The sequence below is a fragment of the Aphidius gifuensis genome, linkage group LG3 (assembly GCF_014905175.1).
Source record: "Aphidius gifuensis isolate YNYX2018 linkage group LG3, ASM1490517v1, whole genome shotgun sequence".
NCBI lineage: Eukaryota > Metazoa > Arthropoda > Insecta > Hymenoptera > Braconidae > Aphidius > Aphidius gifuensis.
Genome location: NC_057790.1, coordinates 13,543,791 through 13,565,627, shown reverse-complemented (window position 1 = coordinate 13,565,627; position 21,837 = coordinate 13,543,791). Strand labels below are relative to the sequence as shown.

Below are 21,837 nucleotides of genomic sequence, written 5' to 3'. Positions count from 1 at the left end.
TTGTATCTCTTTTTTGTTACAATGCGCACAATACAAACATACTCTGACAAACATCATGTGTATAATGTTCTATTAGTGTTTGTCAAAGTATGTTTGCATTGTGCGCATTGTAAAAAAAAAGCGATACAAGTCGCGCACGTTACCGGGGTACTACTAGCGCCCCTCAATTATGCGGCGACCATATAGCGGAACGGTTTTCATATACAGGCGAGATAGGTAGTAAGTCCTCCTGTATTTCTAGTCTTCTTGATTCGCGCCTATATCCCAACGGCATATGGCGCGCGCACCATCGCTGCGATATTGAATACTGTAGCACCAACGATGCGATATTGAATACTGTATATGATATAAATAAAGGTTCTTTCACACCATTCTACTATTATTGCTCAATTTTTATTTTATAAGGTTGTGAATTGCTCTGGACTTGGCAGCCATAATGCTTTGATCTGATTTTGGTTTTATAATGTTTGTCAGAGTGCGGTAAGGTTTTATAAGAATTTCAAGAAAAGCGCAATTTCTGAAAATGATTTTGAAGTTTAAAAGAAAAGTATACTTCTAAAAAATCTGTTTTTTTTTTTATAAAAAAGTGTGATATTGATTTAATAAAATGATCAGAAGACATAATATATTTATCTGATCAATCATATTTCAAAATAATTTCCCGAGGAATTGGAGGGTTAGGGTTAGCTTTGTGTCGATAATATATAGGCACGGTAGTTAAATCTCGTTTCTCCCACTTTTTTTTTTTTCTCATACTTGACGCGAGGCACTACCGTGCCTCTTGATTAAATCTCGTTTCCCCCACTTTTTTTTTTTTTCTCATACTTGACGCGAGGCACTACCGTGCCTCTTGATGTTACTAGGGACAGTGGTAATAATGTGTGAATTTCCAAAAAACGCACTACCCCTCCGACGCTTTGGAAATTCACACATTTTTGACACTCTGTAAAAGACGCCATTACGCACCAATTATAATGCGTAAAGAAATACTTTTACGCACGATTTTTTGTTTAAAAGAAAAAAAGTACAGTACACTCTTTTTATAAGATAGTCAATAGGTAAGAGGAGAGGAAATTTTTCGGTAAACCTATACTCCCACTCTCCGGCTCATTTCTCCTTCGTTCGTATAACGTCAAATTAATTCTCTCCTCTATTTATAAGCCACATATCAAAGCTCTCCAGTCACAAAAAACTAGAAAAAAAAAAGAAACATCATGTAAAAACCAATAGACTCTCTGGCCGGAATCTAAAAAACAACACTGAAATACAAACTGTTTCTCACTGTTTATTTTAAAATTGATAAAACACTTTATTTCTGATGAACAAAAAACAAAAATAAATAAATAAATTTTACATAATCTAAAATGAGACTACTAGTAATTAATAATTATTAGTAAGCCTAGAGTTTAAGCATTTTACATAATTTAATCATCCAAAGTGATTATTTCCACTTTATCATGCACATGTTTATCAATTTGTTTTTGTGAATTATTTGATTTTCGTGAGGCATCATGAGGTGAGACAACAGATCGAGTATTGTCTACTGTTTTTTTGGGTAAAACACTCGAAGATGATGGCACGTTTGTCGAATAATCAACAGCTGATTTGTATGTCTTTGCTTGTGGTATTATTTCAAGATGTGAATGTTGCTGTAATTGTGATAGCATTGATAGTGCTTCAGACGGACTTGGCTGTAATACTGAATTTTGTGAACTTGTTGGTAAATCACCGGTTTTTGATTTACTAGGTTTACGAAAACTTGATAATTTTGAAGATCCTTTTTGATTTATAGAATGATTAACAGCACTTACAGACAAACCACCAAGTTCTGAGGGAACAAATGGTGCAGCAGCAATTGCACCGGCACCACCCATATTCAACAAATTCTGAATATTCGTAGGTAATGATGGAATTTGATTTTTCAATGATGTTTTTTGCTTTTTAGCTGGATTGCTGCTAGATGTTTTTTGACTTGTAGAAATTGGCTGTCCTTGCTTTTTAAATTGTAATTTTTGTTGCAAAGATGGACCATATGATTGTGACATACCATGTGGCACTGATTGTATATTTAAACTTGAACTTTGATGATTGATACCAACTGGTGGTAAACTGATACCAGTTGAACCACTGGATTTTACTGGTGATACCGAAAATGAAGAATTGTGAGCTGGTTGTGGTTCGGAGAGAGTTTTTGATATACGAATTTGTGTAGCTGACATTTGTTTAGGCAGTGGTGATGTTGATGATTGTGGTAGTGGTAGCTGTGTTGCTGGTGAAGATTTCAGCAATGGCATTTGAGTTGGTGAATGAGATATTGATTTTAATGGTTGTGCGGCATCTATGACTTTTGCAAACTGTGCAGAAACTGGATCAGTGTGTACTGGTATGTGTATTGATTTTTGCTTAGAATTAGCAGCAGTAACTGGTGTAATTGAGACACTGTGCGACAATTCCTTACTTGACAAGGACGATATCGTTGTAATTGGTTTTGATTGATTGAACGTCATTGGATTGTACGTTGTTGGGGTGCTTGTTGATTTTTTTTTATTTAACACATGTTGAACAGTGGGATTGCCGGCATTAGTCATCAATGATCCATGGACAGAAACAATTGGCTGTGATGATGTTGAGTTACTTGTTGCACTTGTGCTCATTGTAGAGATACTACTGACACTTGGTAAACTTGTTGGAAGATTGCCAAAACTACTTAATGATGATAAATTGGAGTATTGCCTATACATATCTTGATAATTACCCATTCGTGCAAGATAATTAACTGTTGCAAGAGGATCCATCATATTTCCACTAAGCCCACTGGCAATAACTGCTGAAAGCATATTTGGATCCATCATGTAAAAAGGAGCCATAAGCGATTGATTTCCAGTTGCTCCCAAATAATTTCCATATGCTCCAGATGTATTAAATGGATTTTGAAGATGTTTGTTTATGTTTGGTGGTCGACCGCGAGGACGACCAGTACCTGAATGCTTGTAGGCTTTTCGTTGATGATTTAATGATTTTGGGGATGTTGGTACTGATTGTGACTGAGTTTGGATTGCTGGTTCACTTGATACAGTAGTGACAGCAATAGCAGTAGCAGCAGCAACAGCAGTAGATGTTGTTAATGATGATGATGATGCTACTGCTGTTGCTATTGATGTTAAAGTATTGCTGTTTTGTTGCAATGAATTTACAGATGCATTTTTATTTGCGGCATTTTGCTGTTGGCAAAACCTTAATGCTACTTCTACAAGATTACCTTCAGCCGTTTTAATACCCATGTATGATTTATATGCATCAACAAGTAGTGTTGCAAAAGCTTGAGCTTCTTTTCCTTGAATGTTTTTTTGTACTAATTGATATGCTTTCCAAACATCTAAAAGACAATGTGTTCTAGCATCTAAACGTGACTGTTGGATATTATCAGTGATACTTGGAGGTCCCATGATACTAACTCGTGTTCTCAAGGATTGCAAACACAGTGTCAATGCCTGCGTTGATAACTGTTCGCGTTCAGAATCCCGTACATATTTTCTAAAATACAATAAAAAAAAAAAAAAAAAACGATTTCGTTATTTTTTGTATCTGTAAAAAAAAAAAAAAAAAACAAAAATACGTACTTGTCAGAATCAGGTATTTTTCGCAATTGTATACAAAGTTCCATCAGCATTTTACTGTCATCTGTCTCTTTCAAAATTTGCATGAGAAGTGTAACACATCGCGACATGTGAGATGCAAAACTACCTGGTCTATCAATCTCCTCACTTGGAATTCTCCAAACACCCTATAGTTATACAATATTTTAAAATTTCAAAATATTCTTTAAACAGATTTACTATTAAATAATCTACTGTCAAAATTTCAAAAACTTCTTTGTATTTTCGTTCCGCGTTGGACATGCCTTAAGAAGGGGTATAAAAAAAGAAGGGACATCTAGTCGAGGTGGAAATCCGCTATAAAATCCGCCATAAAAGAATATCCTTGGTATAGTACAGGTTAGAGAAGGGAAAAAAGTAAGAGGAGGACGACGAAAAGTAGGGATATACCTGCCATGGAAGCTCGTTTGCTTTCTAACCATAAAAAAATTAATTGATGTTTGTTTTGATCTTCGGATTTGTATGACTAAAAAAATAGAAATTTTCTAAATAATTTCACTAAAAAAATATCAGTTTTTCGCGAAATTGGTAAGAACAGTTTTTTTTTTTGTTATGAATTTACTTTTGAAAAAATAATGATTCTCCATTTACGATGAGCTAAAAGTTTCAATGTTTAAAGTTAATTATCTAAAATATTAGATAGGACAAAATTTTCTAAATTATACTGTATGTATTTTATTTGTTTTAAATTACATGTATTTAAATAAATTTATTTGTTATATAAATCAATGATTAGGGACAAACAGTAGCTAAGGAAAAGATATGGTTGAATTAGTGGTCTTCGATATTCAACAAAAGTACTCGGTATAAAATGAATCGAATAGTTTCGTGGGAATACCGGGTACTCGGTATATCGGCTCAAAAAACTACCGGTATATCGACTATCGAGTACTTTGTTTTTTTTTTTTTTTAAAGAATTCAACTAGTATTTTTTTGCTAAATAAAACAAAATATTGTGAGACATTTTTTAATTTTTTTATAATTTATCAGTCAGTACAAAATTTGCGTATAATAATTAATTATTATTAACAATAATAATTATAATACATGCAATAAAAATAAAATTAATACATATATTTATAGTCAAGTCAAACAGATAATTTTAAATTCTTTGATAATTATTAATATTATATAAAACTTGTTAAATATAATGTTAATATTGCATAAACATTTCATATATTTATTTTTTAGTTAGTTGTTTGGTCTCAATGAAATAAATATAATTAATATTGTCAAATGTCAATTTGTTGTTGTCACTGGTTGTCACAATGTTGTGCAAAAATAGACGCCATAACGTCAACTGCAAATAAAAGTTGTTTTATATGTGGCAACGTAAAGCCTCTAAAAATGGCACTATTATAAAAAAAAAAATAATAATAATTGATAATAATTTAAGTTCACTTTGAGGTCGCCACCGGTCAAAGTACTCGCGTCCGATATTGGCCAAAAATATACCGAGTACCGGTATATCGGGGGAAAAAAATACCGAATAGTTGGGTACTCGGTATACCGAGTAGATACTCGTGTCTCCGGTATATCGCTCAATATCGAAGACCACTAGGTTGAATAAATCATTTAGTAATCTTCATTAATTGGGGATGTTATCATATCCGAGACAACATGTTTTTTTGTCGGTTTCTTATAGGAAATTTCCTCAGGATTACGGGAAAAATACAGAAAAAATTCCTACGAATGCGCAAAGTGGTTGAAAATGGAGTTGAAATATGGAAAAAATGGCTATTTATCGGTTATATATCGTATGGTTATTAAAATAACGATTAATTTCAAAATTTAATGATCGCAATTAAAGAAAAAAAAATGTCTTAAGAAAATTTTCGATATCTCGAATAGTTTTCGAGTTATAATATTTTTTAAAATTTCGATATACCGATTTTTTTTTTTTTTTTATTTTAATAAAGGCAATCGATAAAACTCGCCGAGCTAAGAAATAAGCCTAAATAAAAATTCGGAAATCGATTTAACTCATCAAGGAGAAAAAGAAAATCAAATACAATTTTTTGATCGCGCGAATTAGTTAGGGAGCCCATCGTGCTTTTTCTTACCTCATCGCATAACGATTTGAAATACGTTTATTCGACGTGTCTTGACGAGTACAATATGCAGCTTCAGTGGCCGACCGTTTTGGTTGAACGACAGGGGGTGGCTGACGGTCAAAGTAGGTGGATGAGGTAAGTTAACTTACCTCATCGCATAACGATTCAAAATAGGCCCAATCGATTGGTAATGATGCCCTAAATAAGAAAATAATAATGGCCGACCATTTAGAGGGCACTTTTTTAATGGCCGACCAAAAAACTGCAAGTTTTCGAGTTATCGATATCTTTCTAATGTTAATATAGCTAAGTAAAAAATATAGCTGGTAAAATTATGTAGATATTGTGTGTTTGGCTATAAATATAGCTAAGTAAAAAATATAGTAAGAAACCGACAAAAAAAAATGTTGTCTCGGATATCGGAAAAAAAAAAAGTCCAAATTTTTATTTTTTTACTTAGCTATAATTGTTACTTAGCTAAATATTTTACTTAGCTAGATTTTTTACTTTAATTACAGCCAAACAATCAATATCTACATTATTTTACTTAAGTAGATTTTTCACTTGGCTAGATTTTCTACTTAGCTGTAATAGTAGCCTCACAATCAATATCTGCATTATTTTAATTTCTTGAAAAAAAAAAATTACAAAAAAAAAACTTATTCCTTTTTCCCTTATTTTGAACTTGGCAAAACTAGACGAAATGAGTCAAAAAAAAAAAAATGACTACGGACGGTCATGATGGCCATAATCTGCAATAAGCCGCCACAGGGGGCACCATGGGGTACCACGGAACTGAATTCACCTACGTCCCTAAATTCGATATATATGTCAATATATAAAAGTCAAACTTTATATTAATTAGTAATCTCAATTAAAAATAATGAATTAATTAATAAATTAGTATTGTAATTAATAAGTTAATTAATAAAGTATTAATATTTGATATTAGTCAATAATATCTTAATAATACTAAAAAGTCGTGCTACACCGGGTAGACTCGGTTAGATTCGGTCTTCGGAAAAAAGCAAACTGGCGAAATGGAGGGGACAGCGTAGGGGAATCGTTGGAACGAACTCGGATTTTTTTTCGGGAACGAACTCGGATGAACGGGCCCCGCCCTCCAAAATTAATCCGGGCATTTCGGGGAAGCGGGAACGAACTCGGCAATTGCCCTAAATTCGGATATGTGGATAAGGCTGATACCGAACTCTAAGTAAAAAATCTAGCTAAGTAAAATAATGTAGATATTGATTGTTTGGCTATAATCAAAGCTAAGTGAAAAATCTAGCTAAGTAAAATAATGTATAGATATTGATTGTTTGGCTATAATCAAAGCTAAGTAAAAAATCTAGCTAAGTAAAATAATGTAGATATTGATTGTTTGGCTACAGTTACAGCGAAGTAAAAAATCTAGCTAAGTAAGAGATTTTGCTTGTAAAATAATGTAGATATCTGTTTTTTTTTTTGTAAAATTTCATTTTTTTTTCTAAGTCCATTATTTTGAACTTGGCAAAACTAGACGAAACTAGTCAATAAATAAAAATGACAACGGACGGTCATGGAAGCCAGAATGAACGATAAGTTACGTCCCTCACCACGGGCCTGAATTCGGACGTTGCCTCGGATATTCTCGATTTTTTTTTTAATTTTCGTAATTTAAAAAAGTATAAATCTCAATTAAATTTAGTAATTTCGAGTAGAGGGTTTAGTAGATACAAATCAAAACGTGGGTTTTTCTATTTACGGCTGTGTTGAATAGGTAAACTTTATTTTACTATTGAAAAATCTAAAAAAATTCTACCGAATAGAGAATTCTTCTAGCTGGCAATTAAAAAAAAATCAGCGAAATCGAGTAGAGGGAACTCGTATTTACATTCAACCTTAATGGACCTACAAGAGTCAGGTCTCTACTAATAAACACGTAGTGGCAAAAAGATATGCAAATTTTTTTTTTTTGGGAGTGTTTCTAAATCAATATCCATTGATTTTCAAGTAAAAAAATAATAGAAAAAAAAAAAAAATTTTGAAAACGAAAAAATTTTTTTTTTTAATTTTCAAAAATTATTTTCGTTTTTTTAATTCATTAGTGAGAAAAACTAATCGGAAAATACTATTCTCATGCATCGATTCATATTTTTTCCTTAAGTGTTCCATTTTGCCCTGCTTTCCCTTATATAATAATAATAACAATAATAATAATAAAATTGAACTCACATTAAAAAAATTTGTATTTTTGCGGTCTGCAAATAATCCTTGAAATGTGAGACCAGTATAATACTGGCATTTATATGTTCCCAAAAGTAAATCACGACATTTGTTGTTATCTTTTAATGTTTTTGAGTTAAAATAGTAATGACAAATACGATAAATTGATTTGTAATGTTCAGGAAATCGCAAAACACACTGTTCAAGACCAGCTATACTGAGTGCAATAATTTTTCCGACTTCGGCATCAGTCATGTATTCTTCTGTAACAATAAAAATATTGAAGATAAAATGTACTGAGTGAAAAAAAAACTATTATTTAAAATAATTATAGTAAATAGCAATTAATTTATACCTTTCTCTTCTTCCAAAGTCAATGTCTTTTTTTTCTCAGTGTCGCTGTCACCAGAATCACTATCTGTTTCAACACTTGAACTATCAGAATTTGAACTGTCATCGCTACTACTTGATTCATCACTGCTACTGAAGCTTGAATTATTAGTTTCATTAGTTGTTGTAGTAAGAGTCGTTGTAGTACTTTCTTGTGAGCCTCGTCGACTCATTGTCGATGCAGCCTCATTTTTAACAGCATTAACTTGGCTCTTTTTCTTATCAGATTTATCCTTTGATGATGTAAAGGAGTCATTAGCCTGCACATTTACATTATCAATATTATCATGGGGCAACAACAGAGGTATATCGTTGATTTCGTTAGCATGTTTCATTAAATCATCTATAATATCTTGAGAATTACCAGCAATTTTAGCACCGAGTGTGTCGTTTTTATTATCTGGCTGATTTGATCGTTCTTTATCACTTTCATCACTTGAAATAATCATTACTTCATCACTCGATGTATCTCTTTGTTCTTTTTCATTAACAACATTTTCACAAACCTTAGTTATCAAATCATCAATAAGACCAACTACATCTTGCATCAATTGTAGGTGTGAGACACTACTTAGTTTAATTCTTTTTGATGAATCATCTAATAAACTTTCTCTTGATCGTTTTTTAGACTTGATTGTCTCACTTTTCTCATAGATAATAACTTCTTCAACACTGTTCTGACGTTTTTCCCCATTTGTTCTACTATTCGACACAATATCAATACTCATATTTTCACTTGGATTATTAACCACTTTTTCCTGACCATTATCATCTTCTTTTTTTTTATTTTTCATTAATTTTGATGGAAATTGCATAAAAGGACTACTTGCACAGTCCATAAGATTTTTCATGAACAATTGACCCATTGATTTTTTCAATTTTTTACAATCATGTTGCTCAAGATATTTTAATATACTTGCATGAATTCTATAGTGGACTTCAATTGCTTCAATTGATAAATAAAGAGCATTTTTATGACTTATTCTTCGTGGATAAAATGCATTATTTTGATGTAATAAATCACTAGCATGTTTATAATATCCCAAAAAAATAAGTGGTTCATCATTTTTTTTTTCGGATATTTTTGCCAACATATACTGATAAAGCCATCTTTCATCTTGCATATGTGGTTCATCATCAATATTAGCCAAATAAATACTATTTGCTGAATTAAAACAATTAGCAGCAACATCCAATGTTTCTTCTTTTCGTGTTTCGAGAATTGCAAATTTTTCCATACTCAATGTATCAGACTCTTGTTTTAATAGACGTGAACAAAATGAATGAATAGCATAAACAAAATTACCATATTCAATCCAAATGACACTGTGACCGGGTTTCAACTCAGTTGCTCGTCGATAACTGCATTGTGCCATTTTCGCCTGATGAAGAAGTTTCATTATGTCTAAAAGAGGTTTACAATTATTGAGTGATGTTCCAATGACTGTTGATACTGACATTGCCAATGCTACCCACGAATTAAAAGCTAAAGGATGAAGTATAATGTCCATTGTGTAATATTTAATTGCTGATGGCCAGACATTATTTTTAAATGAATAATCACCAAGAAGATAGTAGAGTGAATCAACTTGATATGGTAAAGGTTTTTTTACAGTTGGTGGTTTATCCATGTCACCAACAATATAAGCTGCCATGTCATCGACTAAATAACTTGGATCATGTTCTTTTGGCACAAGTGTACTTATTTTTTTAAATAATATTTTTGTATCAGCTGATATTGCGGTAGCCTTGGCTGTATCAAATTCTGGATAAATATCTGGCTTGTAAAATTCAAACAATAGCTGTGCAACATCCCATGTCATTGGGATTTGAGGTACAACATGGTCCTCAAGATGTTTAGGTTTTGTTTTATTAAAACGATTTGGATGCCCATATAGACACCAAAATATTTGCTCAACATGTTTGCCAATTTTTTCTCGTAAACCATGTAATCTTGGTCCACATATACTTGGTATGACTGTTTTAATAGTAAAAATAAGTAATTTTGCTTCATTAATACAACACCAAGAATGTCGACCCAAAAAATCATGACCAGTAAATAATATCATTATTGCTGCTGGTATGTTTTTATCATCATCCTCATCATCAGACACAGAATTATGGACATTAGATGATTTTATTTTTTGTGATATTTTTGATTTAGCACGTTCTTTATCATCTTCGTATTGCAATATATGATGAAGAATAATCCATGGTATTACAGTCTCGATGGGCATTTCAATAGTTCCTTCTGGAACATCTAACTGATGACAGAGAACTTGTATGAGATTTTGAATTAATCTCTTTGATTTTGAATCGGGTAAATATTTTACAATCATCGTACCAGTAGCTTCAATACAAGATTCAAGTTTTTCAAGAGTATTCATAACACTTTGTGACCATTTAATTTGCTCAGCATCTTCAGACAAATTAATATAAACCTGCCAAGCCTCATTTAGACACATTTCAGCCCAGACAAAACAATCTTCATACTGTTGAAGTTGCCAAAAGCAATCTAATAACATTGATAGTTGTTGTATTCGATCAACATTGAGCTTTGTAACTGTGACAATTTCATTGCGTTGCTTTGTAAATTTAAAAGTATCTTGGAGAATTAATGACAGCTCCATGTATCTTTGCTCATCATACAACTTTTGTACTTCTCCTAATTTTTGTCCTCTTTCAACTGAGGCCAGTCTTTTTTTCACAATTTCCGCATTGAAACACGAATAATATTTGCAATTTGGCAGTCTAATTGATGTTTTTGACGAGAACAATTCTTGCATATCATGGAGAAGAAGCTCTAGTGTTTTGATTGCCACATCTGCATCACCCTGACACATAAATACATTTGCCTTTACCCAAAGAACTCTTAATAAAAATAATGTTCTTTCTTCATTTGATATATCCGGTATACTTGAAAACAATACGTATCCAAGTTCTTCTGATGGTATACCAGTGCCAAATCTATCAATTGCTGCACTTGGAAGAGTATCTGGTTTATTATCAAGCCACTTGTCTGTGTGAAGTTCGCAAAATAGAAGAGTCATTTCAGCATCATACTTGAGAATTGATTCTTCCTTATATGACTCACTAAAAGGTGAACCATGTGGAATATGCTCTCTCATAAATAAATAAGTTTGCAAGTAAATTTCAGTTAACTTCTTGGGCCATTCAATGTTCCATTTGGTAGCTAATATTTCAGTAAATCTAGCAATAATAATCATTATATTGCTTTTTCCACTGTGTCGTAAAATAAAATCAGAAACATCATTTTTTTCCAAATCAGTATCAAAATATTTTTCATTTATTTCTGGACTCGTTGGTTTTGAACTTTCTGAACTTTTTGTACCTTCATTGTTAGAATTATTATCCCGATTAGCAAATAATTGATAAAGATCCATTGTATCCATAGAATCATCTATACTTTTTAATGGATCATCACGAATAATTTTAGTTGTATCAGGAAGTAAATTGTTTGGAAATATACGACGCATTATTTCTTCCAATTGTACTTCTTCTCTTTCAGCTTCTCGACGATTTGATCCTCTTACCCTCGGTGATCTACGTTGACTGCTACTACTCCAAGCCCATTGTTGAAGAAAACAGAGTGAACTTCTACGCCTTTTTTTTACTTTTTGTTGATCATTTTTAGATTTTTCTTCTGTTTTTTTTTCTTCACTTGCTTCGGATTTTTCACAAGCATCACCATTATTATTAACATCATCATAGTCCAGATTTACAGCATAACATGGTTTTTCGAGTTCTTCTTGATTATTATCAACAGTCTCAACTTGTTTATTTTGGATAAAAGCTTTATTTTCACTATCTGCCTGAATATTACTCAATTTATCTGTTTTATCATCTTTTCCGTCCTCTTTCTTAACATCGACCTCCATCAATTCAATATCAATATTAACATTTGGTACTTCTTGATCATTATTTACTGAGTTTTTCCGTTCTTCTGTAATATTTACACTATCAGCTAATAAATTATTAATTTCGGGAACAACATCCTCAAGGATTCCATTATCTTTTTCGATATCTTGCTGATTTACATCAGTCTCCATTTTCTCATCATCCAAATTATTTACATTTAGCTTTATTTTACTTATGAAATTTAAATTATTATCACTGATAAATTGATGCATATCAACAAGAGACAGTCCAAAGTCAAGCCACGAATAACTGATTATTGGTTTTCTTAATGATAATTCTAACAATGATTTACACGTAAAATCAGGTTTACAATATTCAATCCACTTGTTAGCTATATCTTTGGCCTCTGTGATCAACTTGTCTCCTAACAAACGATCAAATTCACGGTTTATTGGTGGATCAAGGGCCCAGTCACTATTGAAAAGTTTATAGCTTTCTTCAAAGTATGGAATGTCTCTGTATATTTTATCACGAAATGCTAGACCCTTGACGTAGCTTGGATCTCGTTCAAGTGCCATTGAGATATACAAAAGGCAATTCATGTAATCTGGTACAGCAAACATAACTGTAATAATGCTGTCAAGACAGGGCCAGTGATTCGGATTGCATTTAAGGCCTTGTTTGAATGCTGAACCTGCAAATTCCAAATTTGAAGTTTTGATGGCTAATTTACCCATTCTACACCAGAGCATAACATCAGTGTCATCGAGATTAGCTGCTTCACAATAGTTGTCGATAGCTTCGTTATACTTTTCTTTTTGTGAATAAATTGCCCCAATGTTTTTGTAGCAACAGTATTTCAAAGAAATCATAGGACGTGTACGTCCATCAGAAACATCTGGTTTTTCAACTTGATCAAGCAATTCTGTTTCTAAAAGGTCTTTAAGGACATCAAGTGCCTCATCAATTTGTTCCTCTTTCAGTAACACTAAGGCTCTGTTGTATTCTGTCAAGGCTATTTGTTCCTACAAAACAAACATTAAACGGGTTTGAAGGTTATACGAAACGACAAATGTAAACAAAAATTGTTTTAGTAATTTATTTATATATTCAATTTTTAGTACCTCAGCTTCTTGGGTAAGTGCTGGTATATTTTCTTCATCACTTTCCTCACTTAATTCCTCATTCAATGCTGTTATTTTAATCATTTTATTAATGTTTATTTATTCAAAAAAATTAAAAATAATATGCAACAATATGGCTCGATTTTTTCAAAACAAACAAATGTCAAACCCTTCGTTTTAAATATTTAAAAACACATAGTTTTTCATTGCACAAGTAAGTTCGATCTTCATCAAATATACTACGAAATTAAAAAAAGGAAAATAAATTGTTCTGTCAAATCCAAATGACTGGGTGAGTACCAAATGACTACATATAATCAATTGATGAAAACATTAATTAAAATAAAAAATTGCGGGACATTAGCTGGAGTGCTATTCTTGGTCCCGTATTGCGGCAGTCCGATTCACAGGGCAAATTTTTTACAATTTAGGGCTATTTTTTGCCGCTGATGGCGCTTGTAAAATTTTTTTCATATAGATTTTACATACAAAAGCTTCACAAGCGCCGCCAGTGGAGGAAAAAAGCCCTAAATTATATAATACCCTGTAATTAGTTTCTGGAAGACAGTCAATTCACAGGGCAAATTTTTTACAATTTAGGGCTTTTTTTTGCCGGTGATGGCGCTTGTAAACTTTTTTTTACATAGATTTCACATACAAATGCTCTACAAGCGCCGCCAGTGGAGGAAAAAAGCCCTAAATTGTAATGCGGGTCCAGCAGTCTAATTCACAGGGCATTACAATTTAGGGCTTTTTTTTGCCACTGATGGCGCTGTAAGCTTATATAATAACGAAATCTATATAAAAATTTGACAAAACGCCATCACCAGCAAAACTCCTAAGTAAAAATTACCCTAATAAGCTACCTATCAACACAATTCACTCGACAGAAATGTTTGTCGCGATAGAAAAATATGAAGGCGCTTGTTGTTGCTTTCATGGAAAGCTGCCATAGTCGTATGCAAATACCAGCACCCGTATTCACGGCCCACGGGGCAAAATTGTTCTCATTAGGGCTTTTTTTTCCGCTGATGGCGCTAAACAAAATTTTTTTTATATAGATTTCATATAGAAAAGCTTCACAAACGCCACCATCGGAAAAAAAACGCTAATGGCTATCCCTCTGAATCACAACAGTCCAATTCACAAGGCAAATTTTTTACAATTTAGGGCTTTTTTTTGCCGGTGATGGCGCTTGTCAAATTTTTTTTATATAGATTTCACATACAAAAGCTCTACAAGCGCCGCCAGTAGAGGAAAAAAGCCCTAAATTGTAATGCCCTGTGAATTGGACTGCGGGTGCAGCAAATACAAAAATAAGGTAGAATTTACATGAAAGCAACAACAAGCACCTTCATATTTTTCTGATCGCGACAAACATATCTTGTCGGCGAATCGTTATTGCGGGACCCGCAATAACTCCCGCAATACGGGACCAAGAATAGCACTCCTGTGTTCGATGGTCGTCTCGGCTCAGTTCCGTCTCACTTAGAGCCGGTTTTATAATCCATAGTTACAGTTAACTAGTAGTTAAAATATTTAACTAGTAGTTTGTTAACTAGTGATTAACTTTTTATCGGCTGCTTTATCATATTGATACAAATTTTACATCTAGATGTCAGGACGTCGTCTTCTTTGAAAATAAAAACATAAGGAAAGACTTTTAGAGGTTATAAGATTGTTTATATATATTATGATTTATTTATTATTTATTATTAACAATTATTAGATAAATTGATAAAAGCTGTATTAATATCTTATTATTATCTGTTGGTGTTGTTGTTGTTGTTGTAATTGATCATCATTGGTTCGGATTATTTATTAATTGATCATGTGATGATTTTTCTATTTCAAATATATTATAATAGGTATATGGATTTGTGTTCATATTTGAAAAATTAATTGAGCGTACTGATAAATCATCAAATGTATAATATTGTCTAGCTTTTACTTGTGCAGCAGCAATATAATGACCACAATTAAGATAGATAGTCCCATGTGCTACAATTGACATTAATTTATAATTTAATTTAAGTGTTTTTTCATTATTTTCACGCTATAAATATTGTCCCATATTAATTGTTTGTTTAAATTCAATACAACATGATATGTTACCACCAAGTACAAAACATGTTACTTGCACACATAAAACTTTGGGTGTTTGTTATAAACTAAATTTTTTGGTTAGTGGTACACATCTTTGACAGAATCCTTATTTATAATCATTATTATCAAGTTGTTGACGACTAAAATAATTTTATGATGCTTCATCAAGTGTACTTGCTTTTATAATATCAAAAGTAAATCTTAAAATGTAAAATGCTTTTAAATATAGGTATATGACGACAATGACGACATCATCCAACTTTAGTACCTATGTAACCACCAAATATTTGATTAATCGGTGTTGTTTCTATCAAGTTAACTTGCTTCATTTAAATATGCGTTTTATATACCCTCAAGAAGATTATGTCAAAGTTCATGTGCATTTTCTTGGTACTGATGGTAGTGTGTCTTCTTTGCATTTGTCAATTATTATACTTGGACTAACTGTTGTTGATCTTGTCGTATCCTGTTTAAACAAATTATTTATTTTACTAATTTAATCACATTTTAAGTTAAAATATAATAACATATGGTCGGATAACAATTTCATCATTAGTTGTGGCTATCAAATGAACATGCTGACCAAGTGGTAAACCAGATACATGTTCTGGTGTTCGTAAACCAAATCTAAATCTTCTTGTATATGAACTAATATCTCTTTTTCAATTAAAGGCAATTGATTCTTGGCTGTTGGATCTTCCAAGCGAACTGGTGTCTTTCTTTTGCTTTGTTTTCCATGATAAATAATTTTTAACAACAGCACCAACAGTTATTGTTCCCATTGCTGCAAGAGCAGTCACCAGCTATAAAGAATAAAAACTTGTCAATATATAGGTATATTTATAAGGAAAATTACTCTTTTAATTATTTTAACACAATATTTTTTTATTAAATAAACATTTGTCTTACCAAAATTTGAAAGGAATAAAAAATAATATAATAATCCTTATAAATTATTAATATTTTTTTATTAAAATAATAATAATTATTATTAAAAGTACTTAACATACCGTGACATCTACCGTTTGAACAGAAGAAATAAGTCGACTTATGGTAATGAATTCGGTTAGTTACTTAACTAGTAGTTAAATTTTTTATGGACTAGTAGTTAACTGTAATTATGGATTATAAAACCGGCCCTTACGGCTCACTTATGGCGCTAGCGACGTACGGTTGTTTGAAGAACTACAAAGGCACAAAATCTCAATACAGGTGCTTATCTATATCATCACTGTATTAATGCCCCAATAAATATTGTTTATTTACAGTGATGATATAGATAGGCACCTGTATTGAGATTTTGTGCCTTTGTAGTTCTTCAAACAACCGTACGTCGCTAGCGCCATAAGTGAGCCGTAAGTGAGACGGAACTGAGCCGAGACGACCATCGAACACAGCTATAGAGTGAAAAACCGGCAGAAGATCATGAGAAACCTTATACACATGCGCGAATATTGAAGCACTCAAATGCATATTTATCTGCACCCGTATTCACCAAGGTCTGTAGATTAATAGACGGCTGGGATAAGGTCGTCGCACAAGCATCAAACATGGCCAACTTTTAGGCGCGCATTATTTAAACCATCTTTATAGCTTACATCTGGTCTATTACAGAAACAGTATACAACAAGAAGTTAACACTTAATTTTTTTCAATTAATAATTAATTAAATATTCTGAAAAATTGACAAAGTTATCAGACAGTTTAATATAAATAGTTGTAAAAAAGTGAAACAAAAGAAGAAGAAGAATAATATAATTTTTTCTTTTTCAATATAAAAATAAAATAATCGAATGCAATTTTTTATCTGACAACAAAATATATTTTTCTGGCTTTAGTAGGCTTTTGCCTGTCGCATACTATAAATAAGTGAATAAAATAACTCAATTAAAAGGTTTTTTAAAAATGGACAATTTTCCGAATACATTAAGAAGCTTGTTAAACTCGTTTTTAATTTTTTCTCGTTGTCTTTTTGACAGTATCCTTTTTTCTTATTCAACTCGTAATTCGCAGTCTAAACTAATATTTATTTTTTTTAAGCTTTCTACTTCCTAGTTTAAACTCGAAATTTCGTGGTGATAAAGACAATGTTGATTTTGAAGCATGAAATTAAATTTAATAACTCCTTCATTATATTTTTTTATTATTTCTGCTTGTAATTCATCAGCAAGAATTGATACTAAATGATCCTTATCCAAGTTTACTAGTGGCAATTCAATCTGCTGCTCATCACTTGGTAAACATTTGGTATTATTAGACTTTGGTAACTTGAATAAACTCTTTTTGTTGTCAGTGGTATATTTATCTATGATTACATCAAGCAATGGTCTGGAAAAGGATTCACCTAAGTTTGTTGTTGACAACTGCTTTAGTGATTCACATGAAGTCTAATTAACATCATGTTCTAAAAAAAAAATAACTATTAATATTTTTTTATCAAGACAACTTTAATATAAGTTAAAATTCAATGTTTATTCTTACTCACGTCACTTGTATTTTGGTGAATTTTACTTAAAAAATCTATCAAAAATCTATTAGCCGTCTATTAATCTATCTATTAAGCAGTCCAATTCACAGGGCAAATTTTTTACAATTTAGGGCTTTTTTTTGCCGCTAATGGCGCTTGTAAAAATTTTTTTTATATAGATTTTACATACAAAAGCTTCACAAGCGCCGTGAGTGGTGAAAAAAAGCCCTAAATTGTAATGCCCTGTGAATTAGACTGCAGACCTTGGTATTCACGGGGCAAAATTGTTCTCATTAGGGCTTTTTTTTTCCGCGGATGGCGCTTGACAAAATTTTTTTTATATAGATTTCATATAGAAAAGCTTCACAAACGCCACCATCGGAAAAAAAACGCCCTAATGAGAACATCCTCAGCAGTCCAATTCACAGGGCAAATTTTTTACAATTTAGGGCTTTTTTTTGACGCTAATGGCACTTGTAAAGATTTTTTTTATATATATTTTACATATAAAAGCTTCACAAGCGCCGTGAGTGGTGAAAAAAAGCCCTAAATTGTAATGCCCTGTGAATTGGACTGCTGAATACGGCAGTCCGATTCACAGGGCAAATTTCTTACAATTTAGGGCTTTTTTTGCCGGTGATGGCGCTTGTAAAATTTTTTTTATATAGATTTCACATACAAAAGCTCTACAAGCGCCGCCAGTGGAGGAAAAAAGCATGGTAGAAGTACTACAGGTATGGCAGTAGTCCATGCTTTTTTCGTCGCGTTCTGCGCAGCCTTATTTTTTCAACCAATCAACAACGCGCCATCGAGCTGTTTTGCTTTTCTTTCTAACACGCAATCTCTATTATAAGATCTTCTCTCTCTAACATACTGTTTTGACAACTATTTTTTATATTGTTGTAAATACTAATAAGGGCCGGTTTTTTCGTCCAACATTACAGTTAACTAAGGTTTAAACTCTAGTTAACTAACTAAGGATTTGGTTACCGACTGCGTTTTTTACATGCTTTAGTATTGAAAATATCAATCGATAAGTAGTTAATCCTTAGTTAGTTAAAGTTAGTTAATGCTCAGTTAACTGTAATGTTGGACAAAAAAACCGGCCCTAAATATATGTGGAGCATGTTTATAAAAAATCAAAAAAATAAAAAAACCAAGACAGTTTAACAAATAAATTATAATATTTTCATTATTGTTATTTTTTTTTTTCCACAAACAATGGAGGTTGTGTTGTATTTATTATACTTGGATTTATTTATTTAATATAAATAATTAATTTTTATTTTTGATGTATGTGAATCATTATAAAATATACCAAATCTAGTTGAATAAATATGATAACTTTTGAAAAATTTAAAAAAAACTTGAAAATTTTCTTAACAAATTTGTATCGCGCGCGCATAAAGTCTTCCATTTTTGTGGCGAGAAGGCGACGTTTTGATTGGTCGATTCACAGCGGCCAAACCAGCACCCGTATTCAGAGGATGTTCTCATTAGGGCGTTTTTTTTCCGATGGTGGCGCTTGTGAAGCTTTTCTATCTAAAATCTATATAAAAAGTTCACAAGCGCCGCCATCGGAAAAAAAGCCTATGAGGCATTCTCTGAATATTTTCATATTCACGGGGCAAAATTGTTCTCATTAGGGCTTTTCTTTTCCGCTGATGGCGCTTGACAAAATTTTTTTTCATAGATTTCACATAGAAAAGCTTCACAAACGCCACCATCGGAAAAGATGTAGCTAAGGAATTGAGGCTGCCAAAGAATTATGTTTCGAGGAAATAATCCCTTAGTCACATCAATTCCTTAGCTACTGCTTTTCCTTGGACATTTTTTATTTATTTTATGAATAAAATACATGTAAATTTATTTTCTAAAAATACAAATGTCCAAGGAAAAGCAGTATCTGAGGAAAAGATGTAGCTAAGGAATTGAGGTTGCCAAAGAATTATGTTTCAAGGAAATAATTCCTTAGTCACATCAATTCCTTAGCTACATCTTCTCCTTAGCTACTGTTTTTCCTTGGACATTTTTATTTATTTTATGAATAAAATACATGTAAAGCAGTAGCTAAGGAAAAGATGCGTGGCTAAGGAATTACAGTTGCTCAAAAAATAATTCCTTATACCCACTGCAGCAACTGTAATTCCTTAGCTCCATCTTTTCCTTAGCTACTGCTTGTTCTTGGGATTTTTATTTATTTAATGAATAAATGATATGTATTTATCGAATAAAAAAAAAATTGTGGCATGAAGGTTCCACTAAAAAATCATAAGAGGCGCTGGGAACGCAGTGTAAGATACCTCGATTTATGAAACCAATGATGTAAGATACCGAGGTATCTTACCTACCCAACACTGCACGCGACTATATGGTCTAAAGGCGTGTGGCCACTAGCATAGTTTTTCGAACAAGTTCTATGCCATAGTCAATTTATTACCGGAAACATCTAGATTATTCCCAGTTATCACTGAAAAAGTCAGTTGTTTCTGGTAATAAATGGACTATGGCATAGATCTTGTTCGAAAAACTATGCTAGTGGCCACACGCCTTAACCGAATGTCAAGTACAGTCTAGTACGACCTATGTGGCTATGTGACAATAACAAGCAAGTACAACAAGTCTATTTTCTATTTATTTCAGTTTGATAGAAACATTGAACTGTCATTCAGATTATTCTTCCAATAATTAAAACCAAAAAAAGAATAATATCATGCGCCAGTACTGCCACTACAAGAAACAGCTCGCTTTCCTATAAAATTTTAGTCGATATTACAGGAATGCACCCCATTCCTTTAATAAAATTTTTCTTTTCGCTCTGCAATTTCGCCCTGTAATACCGACCAAAATGCTATAGGAAAAAGCTGTTTCTTGTAGTGGCAGTACTAGCACCATATATTTAATACTACTATATTGCGCATGGGGCTCGATTTTGCTGGTTCCTCAAACGGTGCAGACAATCTCTCTGTCGCAGTCCTTGGAAGATTTAGGCAATGACAAGAGTGGGGATTCGGCAGGGGGACGTTCCAAAAATCGCTCGGAAACCCGGAAGTTCAAGATTGTGATCATAGAAAATTTTTGATATTTTGTTGTGGTAGACATGATTTTTTGTTCATGTATTTTTATAGGCACAAATCAATAAATTATTATTGTTTAATTATTAATAATAATTATAGAAATACTTTTTACAACCGTAATAAGTAACAAAAGCAAATGGCATATGCAATATGGCTGTTTTTGTTGTTTACAATATCTACAGTAACCTCTAGTCACGTTTAAGTTTATTTTATCACTATATTTTTTCATCTACTGCGCCGGTCCGGGTTTCCGAGTGATTTTTGGAACGTCCCCCAGAACTCGGAATAGCTCAACACATATACAGAAATAATACGCACACAAATTCATTGCGCATGTATGGAAGCCGAATCCCCACTCTTGTCATTGCCTAAATCTTCCAAGGACTGCGACAGAGAGATTGTCTGCACCGTTTGAGGAACCAGTGTTCCACTTATGGGAAAGCATAGGCGATGCGCAATATAGTAGTATTAAATATATGACTAGCACATGACATTATTTTTTTTGGTCTTCAATTATTGGAAAAATTATCCAAACGACTGTTCAATATTTATGTCAAACTCAAGAAGACTAGAAATACAGGAGGAACTTGTTCACCGTATCGCTATACGGTTGTTGCCGATAGTACCACGGTACGTGCGATTTATCGTTTTTATATCGCACAATACAAACATACTCTGACAAACACTAATAGAGCATTATACACATGATGTTTGGTAGAGTATGTTTGTATTGTGCGCATTGTAAAAAAAAAGCGATACAAGTCGCGTACGTTACCGTGGTACTACTAGCGCCCCTCAATTTTGTGGCGACCATATAGCGATACGGTTTTTATATACAGGCAAGATGAGGAGTAAGTCCTCCTGTATTTTTAGTCT

General features: G+C 32.5%; 1 protein-coding gene and 1 long non-coding RNA gene across 2 annotated transcripts; both read right to left on the bottom strand.

The window, feature by feature from the left end:
* Positions 1 to 874: 874 nt before the first annotated feature.
* Positions 875 to 13,697, bottom strand: LOC122852008 (calcineurin-binding protein cabin-1-like). Its single transcript, XM_044151553.1, has 5 exons — positions 13,312 to 13,697; positions 8,274 to 13,212; positions 7,928 to 8,181; positions 3,621 to 3,784; positions 875 to 3,534 (listed from the first exon to the last, which is right to left on the bottom strand). The coding sequence occupies exons 1-5, from the start codon at positions 13,393 to 13,395 to the stop codon at positions 1,425 to 1,427; spliced, it is 7,551 nt and encodes a 2,516-aa protein (XP_044007488.1). The 5' UTR covers positions 13,396 to 13,697; the 3' UTR covers positions 875 to 1,424.
* Positions 13,698 to 15,631: 1,934 nt separating this feature from the next.
* LOC122852007 lies at positions 15,632 to 16,405 on the bottom strand. The gene is made up of 4 exons (XR_006373786.1): positions 16,327 to 16,405; positions 15,960 to 16,220; positions 15,768 to 15,883; positions 15,632 to 15,685 (listed from the first exon to the last, which is right to left on the bottom strand). It is a non-coding gene; the product is annotated as an uncharacterized LOC122852007 (long non-coding RNA).
* Between the last annotated feature and the right edge of the window lie 5,432 nt (positions 16,406 to 21,837).

Excerpts from the sequence above, each read along its gene's own strand:
- LOC122852008 (XM_044151553.1), bottom strand. The coding sequence starts at position 13,395 with ATGATTAAAATAACAGCATTGAATGAGGAATTAAGTGAGGAAAGTGAT. Across the intron at positions 13,213-13,311 it reads CACTTACCCAAGAAGCTGAG|GAACAAATAGCCTTGACAGA; the intron begins GTACTAAAAATT and ends TTTGTTTTGTAG. Across the intron at positions 3,785-7,927 it reads AAAATACAAATTTTTTTAAT|GGTGTTTGGAGAATTCCAAG; the intron begins GTGAGTTCAATT and ends GTATAACTATAG.